General features: G+C 49.6%; 1 protein-coding gene and 2 long non-coding RNA genes across 10 annotated transcripts; 2 read left to right on the forward strand and 1 right to left on the reverse strand.

Annotated features, from left to right (window-relative positions):
- Positions 1–391: 391 nt before the first annotated feature.
- LOC308048908 (olfactory receptor 14A16-like) lies at positions 392–1,324 on the forward strand (the record flags this gene model as incomplete). The annotated part of the gene is made up of 1 exon (XM_080358237.1): positions 392–1,324. One exon carries the CDS (start codon positions 392–394, stop codon positions 1,322–1,324), a length of 933 nt encoding a protein of 310 aa, XP_080214363.1.
- A 2,771-nt stretch (positions 1,325–4,095) lies between these two features.
- Positions 4,096–9,720, reverse strand: LOC308048843. Its single transcript, XR_013923195.1, has 3 exons — positions 9,212–9,720; positions 4,639–4,790; positions 4,096–4,204 (listed from the first exon to the last, which is right to left on the reverse strand). It is a non-coding gene; the product is annotated as an uncharacterized lncRNA (long non-coding RNA).
- A 183-nt stretch (positions 9,721–9,903) lies between these two features.
- Positions 9,904–17,783, forward strand: LOC308049081. Of its 8 annotated transcripts, none has more exons than XR_013923229.1 (6): positions 9,904–12,231; positions 12,455–12,732; positions 14,545–14,877; positions 15,205–15,488; positions 16,834–17,164; positions 17,266–17,783. It is a non-coding gene; the product is annotated as an uncharacterized lncRNA (long non-coding RNA). The 8 variants fall into 8 exon arrangements; XR_013923230.1 differs by having other exon boundaries at positions 17,350–17,783; XR_013923231.1 differs by having other exon boundaries at positions 16,834–16,979; positions 17,229–17,783.
- The last annotated feature ends 50 nt before the right edge of the window (positions 17,784–17,833 follow it).

Genomic DNA, 17,833 nt, shown 5'->3' on the forward strand with positions numbered 1-17,833 from the left:
AAAACCCCAGACCTCTCAAAACTCCTTCTGCCACCTCATTTCCTTATCCCTGGGAGTGCAGATGCTGACAGGTATTTCTGCACCAGGAGCAGCTTCATGTGACAAAGCTGAACCCCAGGACTGTCCCCTGCCCCCGTTCCCATGACCCCACTGCTGCAGAGCAGGGCTGACTCCTCAGCAGCCAGCGGGCACAGGCCCTGCTCCTCATGCACCTCCAGCCAGCACCACCCAGGGCTCAGACACGGAGCTGAGGGAAGGTCTGGAAAAGGACAAGGGGGTGTGGAGCAGGGGGTGTGTGCGAGAAATGGCTTAGACTTTGCTCAGAGAAATCTCCCCAAAAATTCTCACTGTCTTTTTCTTCTGTGATAGCCCCCATAGCCAAAATCAGCAGATGTCCAACAGCAGCTCTATCACCCAGTTCCTCCTCCTGGCATTCACAGACACACGGGAGCTGCAGCTCTTGCACTTCTGGCTCTTCCTGGGCATCTACCTGGCTGCCCTCCTGGGCAACGGCCTCATCATCACCACCATAGCCTGGGACCAGCACCTGCACACCCCCATGTACTTCTTCCTGCTCAACCTCTCCGTCATTGACCTGGGCTACATCTCAACCACTGTCCCCAAGTCCATGGCCAATTTCCTCTGGAACACCAGGGCCATCTCCTACACAGGATGTGCTGCCCAAGTGTTTCTCTTTGTCTTTTTAGCTTCAGCAGAGTATTGGCTCCTCACCATCATGGCCTATGACCGCTATGCTGCCATCTGCAAACCCCTGCACTACGGGACCCTTCTCGGCAGCAGAGCTTGTGTCCACATGGCAGCAGCTGCCTGGGCCACTGGGTTCCTCTATTCTCTGCTGCACACGGCCAATACATTTTCACTACCACTCTGCAAGGGCAATGCTGTGGACCAGTTCTTCTGTGAAATCCCCCAGATCCTGAAGCTCTCCTGCTCAGACACCTACCTCAGGGAAGTCTGGCTTCTTGTGATTTCTTTCTCAGTGGCATTCGGCTGTTTCGTGTTCATTGTGCTGTCCTATGTGCAGATCTTCAGGGCTGTGCTGAGGATCCCCTCTGAGCAGGGTCAGCACAAAGCCTTTTCCACGTGCCTCCCTCACCTGGCCGTGGTCTCCCTGTTTATCAGCACTGTCATATTTTCCTACCTGAAACCCCTCTCTTTCTCCTCCCCATCCCTGGATCTGGTGGTGTCTGTTCTGTACTCAGTGGTGCCTCCAGCAGTGAACCCCCTCATCTACAGTATGAGGAACAAGGAGATCAAGGATTCAGTGTGGCAACTAATGAATGGCTGTTTGATGAAGCAATAAACTGCCCATAATCTTCTGCATGGCATATATAATGTAAATAATTTTCTCACTGAGTGGTTGTGCCCGTGTCCACTGGACACCCTAGAGAACCTGCTGCAGGTCAGTTGTCATGGAGCAGCCTCTCACAACCATCATTTCCAGCACTGGCTTCTCACTTCAGCTTGAAGAGGTTCTTTGTCCCTCCCTGGCAGCACAACTAATGAGTAGGTCAGATGTCCATGTTTGCATTGTGTAGACAAGATGCAAACAAACGCACAAAGTGCTTCTGAGGTGATGAACCCAAGTGAGCAGAAACACCATCAGCTATTCCTTGGGGTTCCATGAAGGTCAGTGGGACAGACAGTGTCTTGATGCGATTTCATGTTGAGAGTAACATCCTTTGGGGAACCACCTGAATGTAGCACTGGGATGTGCTTCCTGGAACTGAAGATCCCCTGTCCATTCTTTATGCCACGAGGCATCTCATGTAAGTGCAGAGAAGGGTGACAAATGGCAGGGCTGAGGTGCCTCCCAGCCCCCTGGAGTGGCAGCAGGAGGTCAGAGAGACACAGTGACTCCTGCATCTGTGTGTACAAGGGAAACACTCTGTCTCTCAATATCCATTGGTGCATAAGGAGTCCATGGTGAGGTTACTTCTCTCTGGTTCAGGCTAAAGACCACAAGAAGTCTGACGCGTTGGGGTCCCTGCCTGCAGAGCAGTTTCTGAGATAGTCGAGCTTTCCATGGTAGTGGGAAGACGCCGGAGAGGGGGAAAAAAATAATAACTGAAAAGGACAACTTGGGAGGTGCATTCTGGATATCAGGAGGAAGAAACGTCAGTGGAAGGGCAGTGCTGCGGTGCAGGAGGTCACCCAGAGGCAGTCGGGATCAGCCCATGGCTTTGTGTTTCAACAAACAGCCAGTGAGGGTGCAGTGAATGAGGCACGGACTCTCGGGAAGGTGCAATGAGAGACATTTATTACAAACTCAGGCTTCCATTTATACTTGCACATATGCACATATAACTTCCTGTGCTCCATATGAGCACGTGTAAAATTAATCCTCGCAGAATCGCGGGTTTATTTTCCTTCCATGCACATATGCACATGTAACTTTCTGTGCACATTTGCACGTGTACTTTATTTCCTCGCACAATCGCGAGTGTATTTTCCTCCCGTGCTTCCACGTAAGCACGTGTAATATTCTGTGTGCATTTGCACGTGTAAGTAAATTAACCCTCGCAGGATTGCGAGTGTATTATAAATTTACCCTCGCGGAATTGCGAGTGTACACTTCCCGTACTTACTACAAGTACGTGTATCTCTTTAAAAATAATCCCGCACCATGTTCAGGCAAGTGTGTACTTCTCCGGGACTCAGGGCCGGCTCCGGCATTGTTTTGAGTGAAGCCACGTGCATGCACTCTGTGGACCGCCCGTTGTATTAGTTGCTGCCCCTCAGTAATTTTCTTCAACTGATATCCGAGCCTTTAATTAAGTCACTTTTGGAGTGCTAAAACTCTGTTTCTCACCGGTTTAATAAAAGTTGGTTTTGGACTCTGTTGTCCCTTAAATTAACCTATGGGGTGCCTCCGTGACATGCTCTCAAGAACATGTGTAAGGAATAGACTCTCAAAAGGCTTTGTTTTCTGTGTTTTCTGTGGGCTCAGTGGGATGAGATCAGGATGTGTGGAGAGCCGGCGAGGAGCTGGGCTGGAAAGTGCCCCAGAGAGGAAACCACCCGTGAAAAGATGAAGCGTGTGAGCGTGCATGGTGGGGGCACACAGCAATGTTCTCACACAGCCAGGCCTCCTGGGAGAGACATGAAAGACCAGCAGAGCAGGGTGTGGTCTGTGCCCAAGCTCCTGGACATCATGGGGCACCTACTCCAGGACAATTGTCACCAACCAGCCCCTTGCAACCACCTTGTAGGTCATTGTCCTCTCACCACAGCTGAGAGAGGTTGTTCTTTCCTCCATGGAAGGAGACCGAGTGACTAGATCAGAAGTCCAGGTTTGCATTGAGGCAAGATATGAGCATGCACATCATGTGCATGTGTTGGGAGAGATGAACCTGAATGAGCATAAATGCCATCAGCGATTGCTGAGGAGGCCATGGAGGCTTGTGGGACAGTGTATCGAGGTCACTTCATGTTGAGAGTAACTTCCCCAATAACCACCTGAATGCAAGAGTCATGCACTGGATGGTCTGTCTCCAGAAGGCAGCTGCGCCTTGGCTATGGGGATTTCTATTCCCTACATTTCATTCTTGCCCCAGAGTTCTGTGACCCCAATGGAGCCGACAACTTCTGTGATTCTGCTTCATTGCTGGAGATCTCCTGCAGTAATACTGTGACACTCATGTTTTCATAATCACCATTTTAGAGCCAGTTTTCCCCTCCAATTCACATGGGCATCCTGTGAATGCATCGCTGCTCTTCACCCCAGTGCAGACAGGCAGAAGACCTTCTCCACCTGGCCCTCTCACCTCACCAGTGCCACTGTTTTCTACAGCACCCTCACGCTTGACTGCATGATGCCAGAACAGCACTCCTGAGACAGTTTGACAAAGCCTTTTTCCTACACCATCCTCACATCCCTGCTCAACCTGCAGCCCAAGAACCAGGAAGGTTGAGCAGAAGTGGAGCACTGAGAAAGAATTTTAAGAAAGCTTTGATGTTCACACAGAGACCATCAGAGTTGCTGACCTCCCGTTGCCTTCTGAACAGGCCCAGAGGACTTGGACAGCATTTGCTGTGTCCCAGAAACTCACCTGGAAGGACAGGATATAGAGAGAGCCTTTGGTGTGGGAAGGGGCAGAGAGTTGCTGGTGGAGCTGGCTGGTGTCTCTGTCTCTCAAACACCTCAGAAAAGTTGTGGCTATCAGGGAGGTTCCATGGTCCTCTGAGAAATAAAATATCAAAATTGTCTTCAAGTAGGTTAAAAAGGAAGATGATTGGTAGAATTACAGGCTGGGCAGCTTCACCTCAGTCCCTGGGCAAGTGATGGGGCAAATGCTTTCCAGACATCTCCAGGCACTTGAAGGAAACAAAAAAGAGTGCAGAACCTGCATGGGAGGGGAAAGCAGGGAATGTTGTGTACCTGGACTTTAACAAGGCCTTTGACATGTTCTACCACAGTCATATTGGTGATATCTGGATGGAAAATAGAGATGACAACAAGTGTGGCAGTTTGGCTGGATGGTCAGGCCCAGATGCCATCAGTGGAATGGACTCCTCCTGGCAGCCAGTCACTGATGGCATCCCTCAGTGACCAGCACTTGAGCCAACACCTGTGAACATCTTCATTATCTGCCTGTATGATGGTTTAGAGCTCACCTTATGGTCCTTTGTGGATAAAGGCAAACTGCGGGGAGCCCTTGAGCTACCCCATCGAGTTCACCTGCCTCAAGCAGCACAGTCAGGATGACATTCAGGTGTCTTCCAATCTGAGTGAATCTATGATGCAAGGAATCTTCCCTTGGAGAGCTCTTTGAAGACAGAAAAGGGAGAGGATGGAGAAACGCCAGTGAAACAGAAGTACATAGACAGAATGTTACACTCTAAATACAGCAGAAAATTTGTTTTCATAAGTGGCTGCCTAAAACTATTCACATAAATCAAGAGAACATGACAACATGGGTTGTGAGCAATTGCATTATGCGTGACTTGGTTTATATCTGCTGTTATTATTATTACCATTTTTTGCAATTACTACTCTTACTACTGCCATCATCATTATTATAATTACTATTACTATAATTATTTTATTTATTATCATTATTATATTACATTTATTGTAGCTGTTGAAGCTATTATTGCTGTTGTTGCTATTGTTCCTATTGTAACTATTGTAGCTATTGTGGCTATTTTAGCTATTGTAGCTATTGTAGCTATTGTTGCTATTGTAGCTATTGTAGCTATTGTTGCTGTTGTTGCTATTGTTGCTGTTATTGCTATTGTTGCTATTGTAGCTATTGTAGTTATAGCTGCTATTGTTGCTATTGTAGCTATTGTAGCTGTTGTTGCTATTGTTGCTGTTGTTGCTTTTTTTGCTATTGTAGCAGTTGTTCCTGTTGTTGCTATTGTAGCTATTGTAGGTATTGTGGCTATTGTAGCTATTGTTGCTGTTGTTGCTGTTGTTGCTGTTGTAGCTACTGTAGCTATTGTAGCTATTGTTGCTGGTTTTGCTATTGTTGCTGTTGTTGCTATTGTTGCTGTTGTAGCTATTGTTGCTATTGTTGCTGTTGTTGCTGTTGTTGCTGTTGTTGCTATTGTAGCTATTGTAGGTATTGTGGCTATTGTAGCTATTGTTGCTATTGTAGCTATTGTAGCTATTGTTGCTGGTTTTGCTATTGTTGCTATCATAGCTATTGTTCCTGTTGTTGCTATTGTTGCTATTGTAGCTGTTGTTGCTGTTATAGCTATTGTAGCTATTGTAGCTATTGTTGTTATTGTAGCTATTGTTGATGTTGTAGCTATTGTAGCTATTGTTCTAATTGTTGCTGTTGTAGCTATTGTTGCTATTGTTGCTATTATTGCTGTTGTTGCTATTGTAGCTGTTGTAGCTATTGTAGCTATTGTTGCTATTGTTGCTATTGTAGCTATTGTTCCTGTTGTTGCTATTGTTGCTGTTTTAGCTATTGTTGCTATTGTTGTTATTGTAGCTATTTTTGCTGTTGTTGCTATTGTAGCTATAGTGGCTATTGTAGCTATTGTAGCTATTGTTGCTATTGTTGCTGTTGTTGCTATTGTTGCTGTTGTAGCTGTTGTTGCTATTGTTGCTATTGTAGCTGTTGTTGCTGTTATAGCTATTGTAGCTATTGTAGCTATTGTTGTTATTGTAGCTATTGTTGATGTTGTAGCTATTGTAGCTATTGTTCTAATTGTTGCTGTTGTAGCTATTGTTGCTATTGTAGCTATTCTTGCTGTTGTAGCTATTGTTATTATTGTTGCTATTGTAGCTATCGTTGCTGTTGATGCTATTGTTGCTATTTTAGCTATTATAGCTATTGTTCCTGTTGTTGCTATTGTTCCTGTTGTTGCTATTGTTGCTATTTTAGCTGTTGTAGCTGTTTTAGCTATTGTAGATTCCTCCCGCTCTTCAGGGAGGAATCCAGGAGGAAGAGAAACCTCTTTCTGCAGACACTCATTGGGGTCAGGCTGCTCTGTTGCTGGAGCAGGACTCTTGTTCTGGTCTGAGGAGAGGGGCTGGCACTGATAGACACAGGTCATCTGTGGTGGGGATCTGCTGGAGTTGAATCTGCTTTTCCTGTCTGTCCACACCTCCTCAGGAGACACTCTGCATCGGTATCCATGGGGGAATCCTTCTATCACATCTTCAAAGTGCTCCTTCAAAATGTCCTCTTTATCTGCTCTCCTGAAACCTCTCTAATTAACTCTACAAGCTTTGTAGAGCTTGAAGAAAATTATGCAAGAGACATGGCTTGTGAGAGCTTGGGGCATTTTAGTGAGCTCATGCTGCATTTGATGCTGAGTCCATGAGCCTCAGGTACTGAGAACAAACAAAGCTCTCAAGGAGGCCAAGTCAGAAACAAAACTTCAAAGCTCCTTGAAGCATTAATGGGCCCCACTGAGGCCTGTTACTGACAAAGGCTCCCCAGGGATTCGCTGGACGCTCTGATGACAGGTGGGCCAAGGCCCTGTGCAGGTGGCTCTGATGCTGAGAAACTCCTTGGTTTGCTTTCTGAAGCAGAAAGGAGACCCATGAGCTCCAGGCAATGGGAAGGGGGATCCTGTCCCTCACACACGGCTCAGGGCTCTCCGAGAAAAGGACAACACTGAAACAACAACTTCCAGCTTCCCCATGGGGCTGCAAGGAGGCAACGAGGCCCCAGTGCCATGAGGACAACATGTTTTCTCATTGGCCTCAGTGGCAGAGACAACTGCCAAGGCCAAGGGGACAAAGACCTGGGTTCTATTGGTGCCTCCCAGCCTCGCCAGCGCCCTTTGCCATCTCCACCACCGGCTGCTCCACACAGTCCTACACCTTCCCCTCTTTCCCTGCAGGCTATAGACGCCCATCTCGCTTCCCCACCTGCTCTCACCCCGGCATTTCTGCACCTTCACTGATGTGTCTGCACCCTCACTGGCTGTTCTTTGGAACACAACCATGGGCTGATCCAGACTACCTCTGGGCGACCTCTTGCACCACAGCACTGCCCTTCCAGTGACATTCCTTCCTCCTGATACTCAGTCTCTATCTTCCAAGTTGCTCTTCTTGCCTTTTTTTCTCCCTCTCCCGCATTTTCCCACTACCATGGAAAGCTCGACTATCTCAGAAACTGCCCTTCAAGCAGGGAGCCCAACCTGTCAGGCTTCTTGTGGTCTTTCACCTCACCACACAGAAGCAACCTCAGCGTGATCTTGTAAAACCCATGAGTGCCTTTCAGCTTCTCTGGCAGACATGACCATATACCAGCTGCTGTCCTGTCACGTACTCAGGCAGAATGGACACGACAACCCATCTCCAAGTCCTCTTCGTGGACAGGGCCTGTCCTAGTGCAGAGGTTCTTTCCCAGCCATGTCCCTGCTGCTGGTCTGTCACCTCCAGAGTCAGAACTGACCCCATGGTCCCCTTCACAGCCACAGGCTTTTTCCTGGATTAGGAGTTTCTGAGACACAAATTACCTCATAACACCATGCCCATCATTCGCCCAGTAAGGAAGGGGTCTTAGGGTTAGAGTTAGGGCTTTGCCTTAAATTTTAGGATTAGATTTAGGATTGGGTATTTAGGTTTACATTTAGGCTTAAGTTTTAGGATTTGGTTTAGGGCAACGGTTGGATTAGGGTTAGTGTTAGGGGTTCCGGAGTTGTCTTAGCGGTACAGTTAAGTTTTGAGGTTAGATGCTTCACGTGCTTCACCATATGTAGAGGCGTTCCTGGAGTCATTATGGATATGTAACACCTTACTGTATTTAAGCACACCTCTTTTGTTAAAAGGTGTGCGCGTTGGGCGGAGCGAATCCCCCGCGTACCCAGCGCTGTTTTGCTTATGCTCTAATGAACACGTGTTTAAGAAATGCAATTAAGGAATTGGATTAAATGTTGTTTATCCATAGAAGAAGCGTAAGTTATTTATTTCAGTTCCTTATTTGGCAAAAATGATGTAATTCTGTGCAGCACAACCTGTCGTCTTTATCTTTCCACCTCTTTCTGGCATTAAGAATGAAATAAATAACTTACGCTTTTTCTATGGATAAACAACGTTTAATCCATTTCCTTGTGTTCCGTAAAAACGTGCGCGGGGGATTCACTCCGCCCAACACGCATACTTTTAACAATAAGAAGCGTGCTTAAATACAGTATGGTATTACATATTCATAATGACCCCAGAAACGCCTCTACATATTCATGACCTTTCCCGCTTTTTATTAAAATGAGTCTCAGATAACCATTTACATATTCCCCTCCTTGACCTTCCCCTGTTGGCCTGCGCAGTGTCACTTGGTGAATTTGAGGAAGGGTCTTTAGGGGTCTTTGGATGAAGCTCCTTCAGCTTCGTCACAGTGGACTTTGTACCTTTGGCTCTTTAGGAGGAACTGGCTGGAACCCGAGCTGCCAAACCGACAGCAACCAGACTGGCGCCCCCTTTTTGCTGTAAATCTTGGCTGTCTTGTTGCAGCTGGTGCTGTAGAACTTCTTATCTCGGCATTTAATGAAGTCCTGCTTTTTTTAGCACAATTAGTTCCATACAGCTCTAAACTAGATATTAATAATGTGGTTTAAAATGTTAGCTTGTTAGTAGGCCCTTATTATATAGTTGCTTAACCCTTAAAATGTTAGTTCCCTCTATCAATATAACTTCCTAAACAAGTTTCATAACTTTTACATAGAACTTAACCACCTTTCCCTTTTCCAAGTTCAGAGTCCGTGCCTCATTTGGTTATACCTGTAAACATTAAACATCTCAGCACGAGTCACAACTGCATTTTTCACAATAACGACCGGATAAAGCGATCAGCACAGACACTGAGAAGTGCAGGCGGCCCACGGTCTGTCAGTTCGTTACAGCTGCTGCTGTTCTGAGATTCCAGGGAGCGGAAACTTCTCTTCAGCGACTGCAAAACGGAGCCTGTTCTCAGCAGCCGAGACTTTTCCGCTGTGACAGGACAGGACGCTCCGGTTCGGAACCCACAGGCCCTCAGCGCTGCTGCCCCAGCGGGTGCGGTGCCGAGCGGCCGCGGACACCGTGTCCGCCCGCGGGACGTGCGGCCGCTCCGTGCTGCGGGTTCCGCGGCTGCGGAGCGGGCAGCGAGGAGTTTGTTTGAGAGCCGAGGCTGATCTGCAGCTCAGAGAGTTTCCACTGCACTGAGCCGCCATGCCGGCACGGCTGCCGGGGACTTTTGTATTTTAATAATGGTTCAGAGCAACCAGATTCCGTATAAACATGTGGCGGGTCAGGCGAATGATCGGACAGCTCTGGCGGGGTCCTGCCGGCAGCGCGGCTCGCCTCGCCCGTCCCGGTGACGCCATTTCCGGCTGCAGCGCTGGGCCGAGCGGAGGCTCCTGAGCGGGTCCGGGGGGCGAGCGGCGGGTCCGGGGGGGCGAGCGGCGGGTCCGGGGGGGCGAGCGGCGGGTCCAGGGGCGCGAGCGGCGGGTCCGGGGGCGAGCGGCGGGTCGAGATGGGGGCGGGAGAAGCGCCCGCGGTCGGGGCGCGCGCACAAAGGTCCGTGTGCGAACGGGCCCTTGGAGACCCCGGTCCCGGGAGCCGCCGGAGCTGAGCCCACAACTGCCGGCCTGTTGGTGCTCCGTGCAGGGGGCAGCGCAGAGGCCGCCGTGGGAAACCCGGGTGTCCCCAGCACGTTCCTGTTGGAGCAGCACGTGGCCTGTGCAGCTTCGTGTGGGACAAGGGAGGCGACTGTGTCCGTGTTGACTCAGGTCGGTGCAGCTGCGCTTGGATTTAGAGCAGTAACCCTGGCTTGTCGAGCCTTGGGGGTTGTTTATTTCTGAGAATCATGGGTCTGTTTAGCAGGTCTTTAATTGCTGTGCACTCTTACCCTGACAAGAAGGATTCGTTTTCAGTGTTATTCATTCAGCGTAGCTCTCTCCATTGTACGGGTAAGTTTTCCCGCTCTCAAAGGTTCCCTCTCCATTTGGTGGTTGAATTTCTCAGCATCTCTACTGCCGTTTGTTTTCCTTCTCCTGCAAAGTGGGGTGGAAAAGAGAAGGCAAAAGGCCCCGCTGCTTCCAGGAAGAGACTTGGTTGCTTGTATAATGCGTGTCTAGTTCATCTCGAGGAAGACAGAGATGAATGGTGTTAGAAATCAATAAGCTGTGTCCTGTTGGAGGGACAAAGCGTGTTGGATTTGAAGCCCTCGGTCAGGACGGGAGGAGCTGCCTTCTTGGGTCAGTGATGGGTGTTGGCATGTATTATCTGAGCTGGAGCTGATGTCTGTCACCACTTGAGCTCTAGAATTACTCTGAGACCCAGGAGGCTCCCGTTCCTTGTGGAGCTTTTCCAGGCTGTGGAATCCCCTTTCTGTCACAGGTTGTAACGCAGCCCATGGAGAAGGGGGCACTGTTTGAGGTTCCTCAGTGTGTGTGTTAGGGAGGTGTCGTTCTTGGGCTCACACTGGGCGTTACGAGGAGACGCTTTGACGTGAGCTGAAGGCAGCTCTGGGTACCCAAAGCTGTTAACCGGTGTTAACAATCGCTGCTGCCGAGATTTGGGGGTGACGGCACCAGCCGGTCGTGACGAGCGTGGATGTTGCTGAACCGCAGACACCGTCTCGTCCAGGCTGCACAGCCAGAGCGTTTGAAGGGCGGTGTCCCAGCTTCCTTTGATTGCAATGAGCACTCGTGTTGGGATTTGCTTTTTAAGGAGCGTGCTCTGCTTGAATCTTTTGCGTTGGGGTTTGTTCTGTTATTTCTGCAATGCCATGAAAGCTCAAGTGCGGGAGGTTGAGAGCTGTTGGAGCAGAGAGGAGCACGTCTTGTATTGCTGGATTTTTGTGGGTTTCTGCAGGAGGACATGGACCCCAGTATCAGTTGGACCCCAGAAGGACATTGTTTGAAAATGTGTGGCCAGGTTCCAGTGACGTGTTGGCCTGGGCGTGAATGACTGGAAGTGCCTGTTGGGAGAGCTCTGTTGGTGTGGACCCGTGGAGCCTTTATGATTGAGCTTCCAGGTGTCAGAATGCGAATGGAAACTTGAACTTGAGCCAGTCTTGCTCTCGAACCAGAATGGTTTTGACTCCTGCCCAGATTTCTGAGAGAGCCGTGACCGTTCCAGGCAGCCGAGGTTGTGGCCCAGGGTGTGTGAGTCGCCCGCTCTGCAGTTGTCCAGCGGGCCCTGCAGGTAATTTCTGAGGTGACAAAGCTCTTGGCAGGCGACAGCGTTTGAGTTCCTTTGCTTCTATCTGGGGATATATGGACCAGCTGAAAAGGTGGTGTTTGTGTTTACCCGCAGCACACAGACAGACCCCTGGAGTGTTCACGTGCTCTTGTCGATGAGTGAAGAAATTGTCTGTGAGACAGAAAAGAGAAGGGTCCGGGGACAGGTTTTAGGTGTTTTTTCCAGCTCCCTGCTAAACCTGGGGTTTTAGTGTTTTCCTCCAGATTTTCCCTGGTGATTTGAATGTGTTCTTCTTGTTCCTGAAAAACTAATTTATTTCCTTTCCTGCAGCTCTGCCTTCCAGGAGAAACAGCTACAACGCTCTCCCTGTGTGCTGCAGCCGTCCCGGCCCTTGTGCTGAGACCGAGCTCATCACTTGCGCAAGTACAGACTGTCCTGGTTAGCGCTGCCGAAGCCTCTGCGGTAACGAGCGTGGTTGGGAGATGCAGCGCACGAGCTGCTGTTGTGCTTGCAGGGAAAACTGGCTGCTCTCGGTGTGGGGAAAGCAGGAGGATTTGTTCTGTTCCCGCCTGAGCTGTGGTGGATGAGGAGGTTCCGAATGCCGCGCAGGACGGGTGAGTGTGTGTGTAGATGGAGATGTTTTAAATGAGCCAGTGTCACACGCTGCCTGTAAGAGTGTCTGTGCGATCCCTGTGTCAGCCGAGGCTCTGGGCACAGCTGGGCTCTTGGTGCTGAGGCTCCTTGGGAGAATGCGACCTGGCCCAGGGCTGTGGTTCGACTTGGAGCTTTACTGTTGTGGGAAGACTTTAGCAAGCAGCGTAGCTTATTGCTCCCCAGAGTTTTCCAGCAGTGAGCACGGCCTTCCGCTGAGTGAAATTTCCATTTCTGGAGAGTTTTCAGCCAGTTGGTGCTGCCGAGTATCCGAGTGACCCCTAGTCCCGGGAACCGCCGGAGCTGAGCCCATAACTGCCGGCCTGTTGGTGCTCTGTGCAGGGGGCAGCGCAGAGGCCGCCGTGGGAAAGCCGGGTGTCCCCAGCACGTTCCTGTTGGAGCAGCACGTGGCCTGTGCAGCTTCGTGTGGGACAAGGGAGGCGACTGTGTCCGTGTTGACTCAGGTCGGTGCAGCTGCGCTTGGATTTAGAGCAGTAACCCTGGCTTGTCGAGCCTTGGGGGTTGTTTATTTCGGAGAATCATGGGTCTGTTTAGCCAGTCTTTAATTCCTGTGCACTTTTACCCTGCAGGAAGCATTCATTTTTGATGTTGAGTCTTGGTCCAAGTGTCTCAGGTAGTTGTTATTTTGTTTGGGCTGTATGCAAAAGGTCAGAAGGTTTTCCTCCTCATCCAGAGACTGACGTGGTGTAGGCCAAGGCAGAGCACGGGGGCTCCAGGCACACACTGGTCTTGGAAGCTTTTCAAGGCTGTTTTCACAGGTCATTTCATTTGAGTCTCTCTGCTCTGCAGAAAGCGAGTCAAAGGAATTCCTGTGCCCCTGGTTAACTCAAACTAGATGTTTAGCTGAACAGGGCAGATACCACTTCAGTTGGAGCCAATTCTGCTCTGCTTGTGAAAGCAAGCTCAAAGAACCCCAGAATGTCTGTGATCCAGATTCTAGCACTGCCTGTTGCATTTGCATTTCCATGTAAAGCACTGGGCAGCTGGAAATTGTGATTGTTGCTGGATTAAGCTCCAAGAAATAGTCAGAGGTGGTGGATGCTGTTCTGTGTTCTGTCCCCCTTGAGCACCAGCAGCACAGGTGAATCGTTTTCAGGTAACAGCCGTGGCAGCAGTGGGGCAGAGTTTTCATGCTTTGACTACGTGGCTGGTTTGTGCCCGGCAAAGCGCATCCGCCTTTAGAATCTGGTTTGTGCAGATGAGACGCCTGGAAAGTGAGTCAATTTTCTCCACGCAGTTAGAAGCCTTTCTTTTTCATAGCTGGCACAGTCATTGTTCGGATTCAGTTTGAGAACAAGAGGAACACCCGGGCAGAGTTAAAGTTTTTAGTTGTTGGTGTCTGAGAGCCAAGGTCTGAGCTCTGCCCGCGGGTGTGAGGAGCTGGGAAGGGGGGTGGATGGGGCAGAGCTTGACTGACGCCCAGACTGGTCAGTGAGAATATTCCATTAGCATCATGCTGTGTCTTTAAGGAGCGTCGGGATCTTCGGGCTGGGGTTTTTTTTCAATGCTGGGACAGAGAATTTTTCACGTATCTCTAGTTCATCTGGAGAAAGAGAAATAAGCTGCATCCTGTTGGAGGGACAAAGTGTGTTGGATTTGAAGCCCTCGGTCAGGACGGGAGGAGCTGCCTTCTTGGGTCAGTGATGGGTGTTGGCATGTATTATCTGAGCTGGAGCTGATGTCTGTCACCACTTGAGCTCTAGAATTACTCTGAGACCCAGGAGGCTCCCGTTCCTTGTGGAGCTTTTCCAGGCTGTGGAATCCCCTTTCTGTCACAGGTTGTAACGCAGCCCATGGAGAAGGGGCCACTGTTTGAGGTTCCTCAGTGTGTGCGTTAGGGAGGCGTCCTTCTTGGGCTCACACTGGGCGTTACGAGGAGACGCTTTCACGTGAGCTGAAGGCAGCTCTGGGTACCCAAAGCTGTTAACCGGTGTTAACAATCGCTGCTGCCGAGATTTGGGGGTGACGGCACCAGCCGGTTGTGACGAGCGTGGATGTTGCTGAACCGCAGACACCGTCTTGTCCAGGCTGCACAGCCAGAGCGTTTGAAGGGCGGTGTCCCAGCTTCCTTTGATTGCAATGAGCACTCGTGTTGGGATTTGCTTTTTAAGGAGCGTGCTCTGCTTGAATCTTTTGCGTTGGGGTTTGTTCTGTTATTTCTGCAATGCCATGAAAGCTCAAGTGTGGGAGTTTGAGAGCTGTTGGAGCAGAGAGGAGCACGTCTTGTATTGCTGGATTTTTGTGGGTTTCTGCAGGAGGACATGGACCCCAGTATCAGTTGGACCCCAGAAGGACATTGTTTGAAAATGCGTGGCCAGGTTCCAGTGACGTGTTGGCCTGGGCGTGAATGACTGGAAGTGCCTGTTGGGAGAGCTCCGTTGGTGTGGACCCGTGGAGCCTTTATGATTGAGCTTCCAGGTGTCAGAATGTGAAAGGAAACTTGAGCTCGAGCCGGTCTTGCTCTCGAACCAGAATGGTTTTGACTCCTGCCCAGATTTCTGAGAGAGCCGTGACCGTTCCAGGCAGCCGAGGTTGTGGCCCAGGGTGTGTGAGTCGCCCGCTCTGCAGTTGTCCAGCGGGCCCTGCAGGTAATTTCTGAGGTGACAAAGCTCTTGGCAGGCGACAGCGTTTGAGTTCCTTTGCTTCTATCTGGGGATATATGGACCAGCTGAAAAGGTGGTGTTTGTGTTTACCCGCAGCACACAGACAGTCTCCTGGAGTGTTCACGTGCCCTTGTCGATGAGTGAGGATATTGTCTGCGAGACAGAAAAGGGAAGGGTCCGGGGACAGGTTTTAGGTGTTTTTTCCAGCTCCCTGCAAGACCTGGGGTTTTAGTGTTTTGCTCCAGATTTTCCCTTGTGATTTGAATGTGTTCTTCTTGTTCCTGAAAAACTAATTTATTTCCTTTCCTGCAGCCCCGCCTTCCAGGAGAAACAGCTGCAACGCTCTCCCTGTGTGCTGCAGCCGTCCCGGCCCTTGTGCTGAGACCGAGCTCATCACTTGCACAAGTACAGACTGTCCTGGTTAGCGCTGCCGAAGCCTCTGCGGTAACGAGCGTGGTTGGGAGATGCAGCGCACGAGCTGCTGTTGTGCTTGCAGGGAAAACTGGCTGCTCTCGGTGTGGGGAAAGCAGGAGGATTCGTTCTGTTCCCGCCTGAGCTGTGGTGGATGAGGAGGTTCCGAATGCCGCGCAGGACGGGTGAGTGTGTGTGTGTAGATGGAGATGTTTTAAATGAGCCAGTGTCACACGCTGCCTCTAAAAATGTCTGTGCGATCCCTTTCTACAGGCAGGCGCAAGTCACTGGAGTGTATTTACATTTAACTCATCACCTCGCCAAATCTTTCGCTATATCCCCATACGTTCCAGCCCCTCGCTCAGGTGACTTGCTTCTGCTGGGGCCAGCGAAGCCAGAGTTGTTCATTTGTGCTTGTGAGGTGTAGCACAGAGCAATTTACAGGGGCACACAGTAAACATACAGAAAAAGGAAAAAACATATTTCTGCAATAATCAGGTGTCCCTTTCATCTTGCCAAGGAATTACACAAGTTATTCAGCCAGGCATGAAAATGCTCCAATGCCCTAAAAGTCCTAAAAAGGCATGTAATTGTTTTTTTGGAGCTGGTGCAGAAAACTGCTGCACTGTGTGCTGTACTTAATCTGGTGTTTCTCTAAGCTGCCTATGCAGAACTATTTCTAAAAGTAGTACAGTGGCACAAGGGCCCTGCGTTTTCGTCAGAGTAATTGCCCAGCCTTGGTCCTGCAAAGGCACCTTCAAAAATTCAGCAGCTGCTTCAGCTTCTTGTTGTGACGCTGCCACAATCAACAGATCATCAATCTCATGGCAGTCAGTAACAGTACCCGACCACAGTGCTATATCAGCTACTATCATCTGGTGGCAAACGGAGGGACCGTGTTTTTATCTCTGAGACAGTACTCGGCTAGTACATTGCTTTTGTTGCCAGGTAAAGGCAAACTGGTCTTGCACTGAGGTGGCAGGGGGTGGAGGGTGGGTGCAGTGTGGGCGGGGGGGCTGGGGCTGGTTGGCTTTTTTGCATAAGCATTAACTTTTACAAGCGGCAAAAAATTTGTGATGGTATGATCCCGCTTATTTCTGATCGTAGGATACCAGCTTGTACTAAGTCATTCCGCACTGGTGTTCTCATCACCTGTGCTGTAACTCTGCTCAGTGTTGCCGGATTTCCATTATCCACCACCCAAACAGAGGGTCCTGAAATTACAGCCCCAGTTCCCCTCAAGGCATTTGCCAGAGTGCTGCATTACCTGTAGCACTTGTCACTGCTACCCTGTCCGAATCGGATCCCATAATCAATGCATACACCACCCCCATCTGCCGCACTAAATCAATACTTTCCTCCATTGTGCACCAGTTTCCACGGGACAACACAGATTCAACAGGTTCAGCATATGCTGTTGAAATGGCTGCACACAAACATTGATATAGCGTAGGTGCAATAATATCTTGCCTGTCCGGACCTCTGACAGTTTGCAGCTGAGCATATTGTTGTTGTATCTGATCACCATAGGCTATAGGGCTTAAGAAATCTTGTTCATCTGCCAATAAATGGATAGACACAGCTCCACTATCCCAAGCTGGCAAAATCTGTGCCGGAATTCCTTCCCCGCTCGTCTGCTGAGAGATCTCTGAAAATGCCGTTAACTCCTTCGGAGAGTGAGTTTGTGCGATCTGCCCCCCTCATCTGCTTGTTCCTGCTGCAGCATCATTTGTATGGGGGTTGTGCTCCCACCACCTCCCTGCCATTGAAGTCAGGATCAAGTTCAAACTCAATATTGGAGTCTGAGGATCCACTCCAAATATTTCCATCCCGTTCCTTGGGATTCCAAGAGTGTTTTGTGGTAAGAGTACAAACCTGAGAACACAAGAACTCACTTTTGGCATATTTTTCCTTTTGTTCCTTAGCAATACATGCTAGCAGCCGGTCTACATTATCTTGCAGCTCATAGCACCGCTCCGCTTGAACAGTAATTACTTCTTGTGTGATGGCCTTTGCATCCTGTAAAATCTCAACCTCCTTTTCCAGTTCTCTTCTTTTACTCTGCAATGCAACAACGTCACCATCAAGAGCTCTGAGACCGGTAACAAATAACCATCCCAACCTCCCTTGGATTGCCTGAATTTTCTGGATTTCTGCAGGAGAAAATCGACCCCAGCATCAGTTGGACCCCAGAAGGACATTGTTTGAAAATGCGTGGCCAGGTTCCAGTGACGTGTTGGCTTGGGCGTGAATGACGGGAAGTGCTGTTGGGAGAGCAAAGCTGCCCGGTGTTAACAAACGCTGCAGCTGGGATGTGGGGGTAGAAGTGCCAGAAATGTGATTTCTCAGGGAAAACAGAGAAATTTGTCAAGGCCTGATTGTAATGTGGCACATTGTAATTAAGCACAGTGGTAATTTTGCATCGATTTTACACAGGATTACTGGCTGTAACAGACTGGTTGCATCAAATAAATGTTGACTTGCTGCACTGGTGGCCTTGGGAACAGCCGATGGCTTCTGGAGGTGGTGA

This window comes from Nesoenas mayeri (assembly GCF_963082525.1).
Source record: "Nesoenas mayeri genome assembly, chromosome: 23".
Lineage (NCBI taxonomy): Eukaryota > Metazoa > Chordata > Aves > Columbiformes > Columbidae > Nesoenas > Nesoenas mayeri.